The 11,909-nt window shown below is 47.8% G+C and overlaps 2 protein-coding genes across 2 annotated transcripts; both read left to right on the plus strand.

Moving 5' to 3' along the window:
* Window positions 1-4,983: 4,983 nt before the first annotated feature.
* Window positions 4,984-6,351, plus strand: LOC124703834 (E3 ubiquitin ligase PQT3-like). The gene has a single exon (XM_047236072.1). The coding sequence runs from the start codon at window positions 4,984-4,986 to the stop codon at window positions 6,349-6,351; it is 1,368 nt and encodes a 455-aa protein (XP_047092028.1).
* Window positions 6,352-9,036: 2,685 nt separating this feature from the next.
* LOC124703882 (E3 ubiquitin ligase PQT3-like) lies at window positions 9,037-10,401 on the plus strand. The gene has a single exon (XM_047236119.1). It carries the CDS (start codon window positions 9,037-9,039, stop codon window positions 10,399-10,401), a length of 1,365 nt encoding a protein of 454 aa, XP_047092075.1.
* Window positions 10,402-11,909: the final 1,508 nt, after the last annotated feature.

Here is an 11,909-nt window from a genome sequence, read left to right on the forward strand (position 1 = left end):
AACCATTCATGTCTTGACTCGAGAAATAGTACAAAAAGCTCACAGATGTTTTCCATTATGCCTTACTAGTGAAAAATAAAAACAAGAAACAAAAAGACGCAATTGCAGGATCTAAAGGAAATAGCTTCGAGCACACACACAACGGCGCCAGAAAAGTACTTTACCTGGGACCGGAGTATGAGTGCCTTTTACCTTTCCTCCCCGGCAACAGCGCCGTAAAAGTGCTTGATGTCTACGGGTGCGTCTATTCTTGTAGACAGTGTTGGGCCTCCAAGAGCAGAGGTTTGTAGAACAGCAACGAAGTTTCCCTTAAGTGGATCACCCAAGGTTTATCGAACTCGGGGAGGTAGAGGTCAAAGATATCCCTCTCAAGCAACCCCGCAATCACGATACAAGAAGTCCATTGTGTCCCCAACACACCTAATACACTTGTCAGATGTATAGGTGCACTAGTTCGGCGAAGAGATAGTGAGATACAAGTAGTATGAATGTATATGAGCAGTAGTAACGGTGTCAGAAAAGTGCTTGCTGGCGTGCAGTTGATGGTAGTAATGTTGCAGGAAGTAAAGATGCGGTAAAACAGTAAACAAGCGATGATTGCAGTATTTGGAAACAAGGCCTAGGGATCATACTTTCACTAGTGGACACTCTCAACATTGATCACATAAATAAATAAGTTCTCTTCCTTTGTGCTACATATACTCTTGTTTGATAATGAACACCATTCGTTGTGTAGGGCTACAAGAGCACCTCAATGCCGGAGTTAACAAGCTCCACAACATTCGACATTCATATTTAAGTAACCTTTAGAGCATAATAGATCTTTGCAATTTAAACCGAGTACTAACATAGCATGCACACTGTCACCATCACACTATGAAGGGGGAATAAATCACATCAATACTATCATAGTAATAATTAACTCCATAACCTACAAGAGATTATGATCATAGCCTACGCCAAGTACTACACGATGCACACACTGTCACCATTACACCGTGAAGGAGGAATAGACTACTTTAATAACATCACAAGAGTAGCACATAGACTAATAGTGATACAAAGCTCATATGAATCTCAATCATGTAAGGCAGCTCATGAGATCATTGTATTGAAGTACATAGGAGAGAGATTAACCACATAGCTACCGGTACAGCCCTTAGCCTCGATGGAGAACTACTCCCTCCTCATGGGAGACAGCAGCGTTGATGAAGATGGTGGTGGTGTCGATGGAGATGCCTTCCGGGGGCACTTCCCCGTCCCGGCGGCGTGCCGGAACAGAGACTCCTGTTCCCCAGATCTTGGCTTCGCGATGGCGGCGGCTCTGGAAGGTTTCTCGTACCGTGGCTTTTCCGTATCGAGGTTTTAGGTCAAGGAGGCTTAAATAGGCGAAGAGGCGGAGTCCCAGGCCCTGGCTGCGCCACCCTGTCATCTGGTGGCCCTGTGGCCCTCCTCTGCTGGCTCTCGGGTGTTCTGGAAGATTCGTGGAAAAATAGGATGCTGGGCATTGATTTCGTCCGATTCCGAGAATATTTCCTTACTAGGATTTCTGAAACCAAAAAAAGCAGAAAACAGCAACTGGCCCTTCGGCATCTCGTCAATAGGTTAGTTCCGGAAAACGCATAAATATGACATATAATTTATATAAAACATGTGAGTATCATCATAAAAGTAGCATGGAACATAAGAAATTATAGATACGTTTGAGACGTATCAGTGCACAAGCCGGTGGTTCCAATTTCTCAAGTGTGAGGACCGAATTTGGTGCCAAATGAAAGTTTGTTGAATTAGGAGGATGCCAACTCAAAGTTAGTTGAACTTGTAGTGCGCAAGCCGGGAAACTTCATTTACCCTATCAGATAGTGAACTTGGTTCTTCCGACCAAGCTTGCAGAATAAATAAGGTGGAGCCAATCTTTCATATTTTATTTTTTTATTTTTTCATTTTCTTGTTTGAACTTTCGGAAAGGTAACTACCCTGGGTTGGTATATGAAATCTCTATAGAATCCTTTAAAAAGACTTGTTTTCATAAGAAAGAAAAACAAACTTACCATCCTTGAGATCTGATACTACACCACCGCTTAATCGTTTAGTGGGTTAGAATAAATATAAATTCTTTTCAAAATTATAATCTTCTTATGACTATAAGCTATTAATAATTTCTTCCTAAAGAAAGCACCCCACCAACTGTAGCATGTCCTTTTTAATGGATTTACCCCGTGGACCCACGGTTTTTGGTGCATGCAAGTATTTTTATAAATTCCTTTTATTCCAAGGCAAATATTGAATCACTTAGATAGTCCTGATATAATAGTGATATTTAGGTTGCCCCGCATTTTTTTATTTCTTTTCATTCACTTTATTACTTCTATTATAGGCCCTATCCCGGTGAAATTCATAAAAGTCTCCAGGAACATATTGAACAATATAATAGAAGAGAGGGAGTGAGAATGTTGGTCGCGTAGTTCAAGTGGCAATTCCACCAACATGGTAATGAGTTAGTCCTACATTCCTTCTTTCTCAAATTTAGAAGAAATTCTACTAACAACACAACACAACGTAATTAACTCGATTCGTTAGAACAATTTCCATTTAGTCTCTACACCTATCTTTTTTCCTTTGTGTTCTAGTTCTCCTTGTTTTCTCAAAACACCGATTTGGTTCACGATTTCCCTCTTTTAATTCTAGGGTTTCTTGAATTTGGAAGTTACCACTTATTCCATACCAAGGCTCAATACAATCAAGTTTCTAGCATCTACCGATTTCGCCATATCCCCATTTTATTCTTCTTTGAGAAAAATAATCGTTAGTTTTTTCTGAACCATTGAATTCATCACGAGAAATGGAACAAAAAGCTACCGAATTGGCCTATTTCTTGCATGTATCTATTGAAGTATTTTGATTACACCAAAAAAATTTGAACTGAATTGAATGAAGAATAATTGGAAGAAGAAAAAAAATCAACAAAGAGAGGAAATCCCCTCGAAATTGGAAAGTAAAGCTGAATTAAACTACAAGATATATATAACAAAATCAACTAAATATATATTATTTATTTTATTGTTTTTTATCTAGCAAAATTGTAAGGTAGAAAACATAAAAGATATTGGATTCTCCATTTAATTCGGAAAAAAGATTCTTGTTCGTAGAATCTAGATAAAGAAAAAAATGACTATCGGATTTGAATAGAGTAAAATGACTTGAGAAACAAAATAGAATTGCAACTCGAATTTTACCTTCTCCGTGGTCTGGAGGATGTCAATAGAAAATATATTCTAAAATTTAATATAATATAATAAATGCACAAGAAAGATTGACTCTAATTCGATTTTGAATAGCGCGCTTACTCCGTGAATTATCATAACTCGATGAAGATCGACAAATATAATATGTTCTAAGTGGTTCTTTTTCATGATTAACGAAGAACTTGTCATTTTTAGTTCTTGGGTAGGAATTCTTCTATTTTGAATCCAAAGAAGAAGAATAAAATTCATTAGAATAATTTTATAATTAAACACAAAAGGAATTCCATTGAATTTTATAAGAATTGGTCAACTAAAATTGCCTTTTAAAACTTATAATTGTCTCACTACAAGAGCGTTAGGCATATGGGGATAGATTTGTGGCTCATCCAAATGGCTCCACATTTTTTTCTTGGTGGACCGCTTTTCATGGCACCAAATAAAGCATAGTCCTAGATTTGCACCGTGGTAGATACCATGTCGCTACAAAATTATGTCGTCGTAGGTGGTAGGATGACCAGAACTTATTTATGGAGAGGTTGGTGATCAGAGACATCAAAATACCTTTGATGTGATGTTACAACAGTTCCCATTATAAAGACTAGTCAAGTGTGCCCCGCTGACTGGTCAAACATATCTCTTTTACTATTGTGACCCACCGCTGCAGATCTTTGACATCATATCACATGCACAACGTCTCCCGCAACTGCACTGCAAGTGCTAGTCACTCCTAAAACCCCCCTCAATGAATCTTCAGCGGTGGGCGGCATCGAAGGAAACTAGTGGAACATGCATAGTGGAAACGTGGAAGGAAGCATTCAAGGAAGGTAGCTACTTTCTGAATAGGAGTAACACGACGTCCTGGAGCAAGGAAAACATGATGACTAATGAGTACATGGGTCACCCAATGATTTGACCAGTGCAACTACATTAGTGTTTCTAGTCAGCCTTGGTGTCACCACCTAAATTGGATAAAAGCATCACGGAAAGTGTCAATCCTCCACGAAGACCGGTTACGCCGGGAACCCTGAACTAGATGGTGTCACGGTGCACTAAACCACCAAATCGTGGATGTAACATGCGTCAGATCGTGCCCATCATTGTCAGGCCACGGTTCCAACTCCTTATACTCTCTCCGTTTATCATTGCCAGGCCACGGTTTGTCTAAATCTATTTAGACAATTCTCAGATGTCTATTTATGAATGGAGGTAGTACATGAATAATGTATGCATAAAAAATGGAGTGATGTCATCTGACCGAAAATAAAGGTAAATCTAAAAAAACTGTGGCATAGATGTTTTTTGATGTTTATATAACAAGTTATAATAAGTTTTTTTGTAAGGAAGAAAAGACCACATCACCACAAGTCAAGCACGAAAATAGCCGAGTATCCAAATCAGGAGGCGAGCAACCCCAAGCGCTTCGCCCTACCAACATGAAAGCCAACCGGATGCTGAACCATGTTTGGAAGGTCTGACTGACACGGACGTCGTGCACTTTTCCGGTGCTTTCGAATTAGGGAAGGAACTGAAAGCGAAACCGTGTACTAGGAGTACTAGGATTCATACTCGGACAAGTTAACCCAAAGGCGGTTCAGGACAGGCTCGAAGCCTTCTCGGATTCATACTGCCCAAGGATATAAGGCCATGCACCCTGATGGCTGAGATGCATATTTTCCTGGCCTCGCTAATCAATCTCCTCCGGCTAGCTGCGTCGTCGCTGATCAATCCCGAGGGAAGGATGGCGGTGTACTACCGGTACAGGAGCGGCGTGGACACGTTCTCTCTTCCTGTCGCGGCGCCCTCCATTTCCGTCGGCGAGGTGAAGCGCCTAATCATGGGGACAAGCCGCCATGGCCACGGCCGGACGCGGGGCCGAGGTCCCAGGGAGGGCATCGCGATCTCCGACGCGCAGACCGGCGAGGAGTACACGGACGACAGCGCGTTGGTCCTGCGCAACACGACGGTGGTGGTGCGCCGAGTCGCCGGGCCTCCGGCCGATGCTATCGTGTCGACACCCACTCAACGCCCCAAGGCGACGCAAGACGGCGGCGGCTCTTCGTCGGAGTCGAGCGCGTCGGCGGGAGCCGAGGAGGACGACGAGGCCAAGGCTATCAGCGCGGTGATCGACGGCGCGGAACTCAAGTGGGAGGGGCCGTCTCGTTACAATCACCGTGGCGCAGCATACCATGGGCCGGCGCCGCATGCCGGCTACGTCTGCCGCAGGTGTCGCGTCCCGGGCCACTTCATCCAGCACTGCCCCACCAACGGCGACGCGAGATTCGACTTCGGGAAGGCGACGTCGGTGCTTCCGCCTGCTCCGGTGGCACCAGTCGACGACGACGATGGCGTCCCCGCGGATCTCCACTGCAAGATTTGCAAGAAGGTGATGGCTGACGCGGTGGTGACGAGCAAGTGCTGCTTCAGCAGCTTCTGCGACAGGTGCATCAGAGGCCACATCGTTGCCAACTCCAAGTGCGTGTGCGGGTTGCAGGCGCGCGCAGACCAGCTGGTTCCTAATTCAGCGCTGCGCACAACCATCTCCAACATTCTCGCCGCCAGGGCCGGCAGCGCTTCCGGTGAAAAAACTGAAAAACAGAGTCCGGCGGCGGAGACTCAGAGTCCGGCGGCCTCGCAACACAGCCAAGTTTCTTCCAAGAAGGGTGCCGCCTCGGAGGACCGCGACAGAAGCGAATCGACGTCGAATCCAGCTGCGGCGGCTGAGCCAAGAAAGAAGGAGCAGGAGACGAAGGACGCAGCGGGAGCGCGCGCCGCCAACCATGCCGGTCATCAGTACGGCTGCTACGATGCTCCTCCATTTGCCCCGGCATGCTACGATGCCGCTTTCTTTGGTGGGATGCCGTGGTCAGCCGATCCTTCCATGTACTACGGCTACGGCGGCATGCCTTACGCTTACGGTGGCTCTGGTTACCCAATGGCCCCGCACCATGTCGACGCCATGGGCAACATGACAGCTTCGTATGGCTACCAGGGTGAACGCCTCGATGGCAGGAAGAGGACGGGATTCGACGATCAGAGGCAGCATGACCGTGGTTTCAAGAGAAGATGCGGTGGGAGCAGATCACAGGTCGCGTTAGTACTGACGTGAAGGCGATGAAGGTCTGAAGCTGCTCTGGTGCACAATGATGCATGATAGTCTTGTAGTTATTCGAGAGTGTATTGAACTGTATCAAAGTGCTGGATTTCGTACAAGTGTACTTGGGCATGTGAAGCTCTTGTCTTCCCTGTACTGTAATATCCCAACTATCCTTTTGTAGCAATAAAAAGAACAAGGGATCCATTTGTGTATGTCCTGCGCTTGTATTTGGCGATTGAAGTAGCACCTTTAATTTTGAAGCGGAGTAACTTTTAGTGTTAATTAGTACTTCCTTGTTCGGTTTTGTCCGGGAATATCTAAATTTCTCTGTGAATTTCTATGATAGGAAGCATAATACAGTATCATCCTGTATGTTTATACTGACATCAGATTTTTTTTTGTTGCTGGACATGAGGCATTGCATCTTGTGCCGAGCAAGTGTGTAGAGGTTGTCTTCAGAAATGCATAATCTTCAGAAATTAAGAAACGAGAAACCACATCATAGTACTTATTGTTCAGAACATACAAGATTTGCATTTGCATTTTCAGGTCTTGCAATTAGAAACAAATACGCGAATACTACATGATTTGTAGTAAGAAGCTAGACTCTTAGGGTCATCAGAGAACAGTAACAAGAAATTCATATACTACATAGAGAACACGGTCCCTCCCGGGTCGTTTCTCTCGCGAGGGACGGCTCCGGAGGCCCCCCGCCGTTGCCACCAAAACACCCTCTCTCCGCCACCTCGTTCACCATGTCGCCGCCGGAGGAGGCAACCGGGGCGCCTCCTCCGGCTGCGGGGCTGAAAAGGGGATTGAGTGGCTGCGGGGCGCCTTTTATAGGCAGGGGAGGGGGACATGGGGATCTGCCGTGGCCAACAGGCGAAGCGGGCGGCGTCCACACGCAGTCGACGAAGCGTTAGCGCAGGCGACGAAGTGACGGGGGAGGGGATCGAGGCGCCCGTGCGCGAAGATGAGGCGTTGGAGGGTAACTGAGGCGCCATCGCATTTATGACGCGCGGGAGGCTGCCAGGCGTGCGCGTGTGCGCCGGCCTGGGCTAGGGTTTTGGTGGGAGGGGTGGGTTGGCCGTGTTGGGCCGGTGAGAGGGAGAGGGAGGGGTTAGCTAGGGTTCCTGGGTTAGGCCAGGGTGGTGGGGAGGGTGGAGAAGAGAGGAGAGGGTTGTCCTCGACCCAACCAGAGAGGAAAAGAGAGAGGGAAAAAGGAGAGGGAAAAAGAGAGGGGGAAGTATCCCCTCTTAGGGTTTGCACCCTGGAAGAAAAAGAGAAGGGAAAAGAGAGAGGGGGCAGGGACCAAAGAGAGAGAGAGAGAGAGAGAGAGAGAGAGAGAGAGAGAGAGAGAGAGCATGCAAGAGGCTTGCATGTGCCAAAAAATTTGAGAGAGGGGCAAAGCACAAGATTTAGATGAAATGAGAAGTAGGTGTGATGGTGGTGGTGATGATGCCACCCTAGGTGGTGTCCAAAATAAGAGAGAAGAGTGTTCTCCCTTAGCTTAGGGAATTTTTGGCAACAAGGGTTAAGGTCCACTAGGGTTTAATTCATGTGATGAAGAAATTTGGGAGAGGGTAAACCAGTAAAAGAGAAGCCCTAGGGTTTTAGATGGTTTTTCAAATAATGGCACTAAGGGTTTATGGTGGAAAACTACACTCAAAGAGCAATTTAAGTACTACCATAAGCAACATCTATCCTATGCACACACAAAGTAGCATGAATAAAAAGTTTTTGTTGGCTCCAATTTTTCAAAACTAGAAAACATGCAAAGTTTTGAAAAGTGGGTTGTGACACATTCATGGAAGGTAGCTAATTTCTAAATAGGAGTAACACTACATCCTGGAGCAAGAAAAACATGATGACTAACGAGTACATGGGTCACCCAATGATTTGGCCACTGCAACCACATTAGCTTGCCTAGTTAGGATTGGTGTCACCACCTAAATTGGATAAAAGCATCACGGAAAGTGCTAATTCTCCACGAATACAAGTCACACCAGGAGCTCCGAACTAGACAGTGTCACGGTGCACTAAACCGTCAAATCGTGGACGTAACAAGGCATCAGATTGTGACCATCATTGTCAGACCACGGTTCCAACTCCTTATACATGAATAATGTACTCTGACCAAGAATAAAATTAAATCTGACCGAGAATTGAGTGATGTCATCTGACCGAGAATGAAATTAAATCTAAAAAAATTATGGCATAGATGTTTAGTAAGTATATAACAAGTTATAATAAGGTTTTTGTAAGGAATAAAAGACCACGTCACCACAAGTCAGCACGAAAATAGCTGAGTATCCAAATCGGGAGTCGAGCAACCCCAAGCGCTTCGCCCTACCAACATGAAAGCCAACCGGATCCCAGCTGAACCATGTTTGGAAGGTCTGACTGACAATAAACACTAGATACGGACGTCGTGCACCTTTCCGGTGCGATCGAATTAGGGAAGGAAACTGAAAGCGAAACCGTGTACTAGTAGTAGGACTCATACTCGGACAAGTTAACCCAAAGGCGGTTCAGGACAGGTTCGAAACCTTCTCGGATTCATACTGCCCAAGGATATAAGGCCATGAGCCCAGATCGCTGAGATGCATATTTTCCTCCTCGCTACTACATTCATCTCCTCCGGCGAGCGAGTGCGTTCGTCTCCGTGCGTCGTCGCAGATCAATCACGAGGGAAGGATGGCGGTATACTACCGGTACAGGAGCGGCGTGGAGACGTTCTCTCTGCCTGTCACGGCGCCCTCCATTTCCGTCGGCGAGGTGAAGCGCCTAATCATGGGGACAAGCCGCCACGGCCACGGCCGGACGCGCGGCCGGGGTCCCAGGGAGGGCATCGAGATCTCCGACGCGCAGACCGGCGAGGAGTACACGGACGACAGCGCGTTGGTCCTTCGCAACACGACGGTGGTGGTGCGCCGAGTCGCCGGGCCACCGGCCGATGCCATCGTGTCGGCACCCACTCAACGCCCCAAAGCGACGCAAGGCGGCGGCGGTTCTTCGTCGGAGTCGAGCGCGTCGGCGGGAGCCGAGGAGGACGACGAGGCCAAGGCTATCAGCGCGGTGATCGACGGCGCGGAACTCAAGTGGGAGGGGCCGTCTCGTTACAATCACCGTGGCGCAGCATACCATGGGCCGGCGCCGCATGCCGGCTACGTCTGCCGCAGGTGTCGCGTCCCGGGCCACTTCATCCAGCACTGCCCCACCAACGGCGACCCGAGATTCGACTTCGGGAAGGCGACGTCGGTGCTTTCGCCTGCTGCAGTGGCACCAGTCGACGACGACGGCGTCCCCGCGGATCTCTACTGCAAGATTTGCAAGACGGTGATGGAAGACGCGGTGATGACGAGTAAGTGCTGCTTCAGCAGCTTCTGCGACAGATGCATCCGAGCCCACATCGTCGCCAACTTCAAGTGCGTGTGCGGGTCGCAGGCGCGCGCAGATGATCTGGTTCCTAATCCGGCGCTGCGCACCACCATCTCCAACATTCTCGCCGCCAGGGCCATCAACGCCGGATACTCTATTGGCAGCAACCCGGCCACGGAGACTCAGAGTCCGGCGGCCTCGCAACACAGCCAAGTTTCTTCCAAGAAGGGTGCCGCCTCGGAGGACAGCGACAGAAGCGAATCGACGTCGAATCCAGCTGCGGCGCCTGAACCAAGAAAGAAGGAGCAGGCGACGGCGACGGCGAACACAGCGGGAACACGCACCGGCAACCATGCCGGTCATCAGTACGGCTGCCACAACGTTCCTCTATTTGCCCCGGCATGCTACGATGCCGCTTTCTTTGGTGGGATGCCGTGGTCAGCCGATCCTTCCATGTACTACGGCTATGGCGCCATGCCTTACACTTACAGTGGCACCGGTTACCCGATGGTCCCGCAGCATGTCGACGCCATGGACAACATGCCAGCTTCGTATGGGTACCACGGCGAACGCCACGACAGCAGGAAGAGGACGCGATGCGACGATCAGATGCAGCAAGACCGTGGTTTCAAGAGAAGGTGCAGTGGGAGCAGATCACAGGTCGCGCTAGTTCTGACGTGAAGGTGCTGATGGTCTGAAGCTGCTCTGGTGCCCAATGATCCATGATAGTCTGATAGGGTTTCATAATTTTGTAGTTATTCGAGTGCATTGAACTGTAACAAAGAGCTGGATTCATACAAGTGTACTTGAGCATGGGAAGCTCCTGTCTTCCCTGTAACTGTAACATCCCAACTACCCTTTTGTAGCAAGGATCCATTTGTGCATGTCCTGCTCACTACAGGAATGGGAGGCTACGCCGAGGGCCAGGCTATACGCCGACGGCTAAAAGTCGGGGCCGTTGGCGTATGGCCCGGCCAGGGCAGCCTGCCCTTTCGACCCTCGGCGTAGCGTTGACGTCGGCGTAGACAGGGCTACGCCGAGGGCAGCTCTCGGCGTAGACAGGGCTACGCCGACGGCCACCCTCGGCGTAGGCCATTTTTCAAATTTGTCTAATTTTGTAAAAATCATAACTAATTCATATGATGTTAGAAAAATGCGAATGAGGTATCAAAATGTTCAGAAAAACATCCTCTATCCGTTTATATCAAAATCATGCATATTTGAATCATGTACATTACCATATTAACATAGAAACAATTCAATCACTTTCTTATATGTCCTCAGGTTTCCGTTTTAGCCAGATGGCAATTTAAACGAAAAAAAAATCTGGCGGAGCCGCATGGCATCATTTTATGTGTCCTAGTAACCACTCCGTAAGATGGAATTGGGATACGGCAATTATTTTGGATAACCCTTCACGAACAGGGCTATCAAGTCCGGAGTTCTATGGCTTTTAGGGCAAATGAGTAGGAAACGGCCCGTGACACCGCATAGTTTGCCAGAACGAGGCCATATTTGGCACGTGCGTGGTCCCTGGGATGGGAAGCAAGGTCCCGGGAGCGGATTTCCAATCCGACCCATGGGAGATGGTTTTTTCATTTTCGGGGTGCCAAAATAGTTTTTTTTTGAAGTAACTACATGGGACGCATTTTAGTATTGTGCGAGACCTCCAACGAGATATTGCCCAGAGGATACGCGGGTAGGGTCGGGATAATGCCGTGAAAACATGTGTCAGATTCTTGTAGCAGATCGACTGTAATACCCATTGCCTTCATTGTGCTTGCAAAAAAAAAGGTTTAAGCCACTGCCACCATCATGAACACCTTACACATGTTGAATCCACCAATCTGTGCTTCAAGTACTAGGGCGGCGTGACCGGACCTGGGTACAACCGTCGGATGATCGGCCCTACTAAATAAGATACTTTGCTCTGACCAGTCGATGTATGCTGATACACTTTCCATGCCTACTTCTGCAAGAATTACCTCTCGCGTAAACTTTTTGGACTCCCTTTTATAGATGATAGCCTTGTGGATCATGTTCACCCACCCTCGCGATATAGGAAAGTCTTTGGCTGGGACGCAAGGACAGTCCTGTTGGTACTGCAGCCCAGGCGGTTGACTAGAGGCAGCTATACGATATGTTGTCGGGTGCGCCTATGTATCGGCGCAAGGCCTCAATGCTTCGCA

This window comes from Lolium rigidum, chromosome 3, assembly GCF_022539505.1.
Source record: "Lolium rigidum isolate FL_2022 chromosome 3, APGP_CSIRO_Lrig_0.1, whole genome shotgun sequence".
NCBI classification, from domain to species: Eukaryota; Viridiplantae; Streptophyta; class Magnoliopsida; order Poales; family Poaceae; genus Lolium; species Lolium rigidum.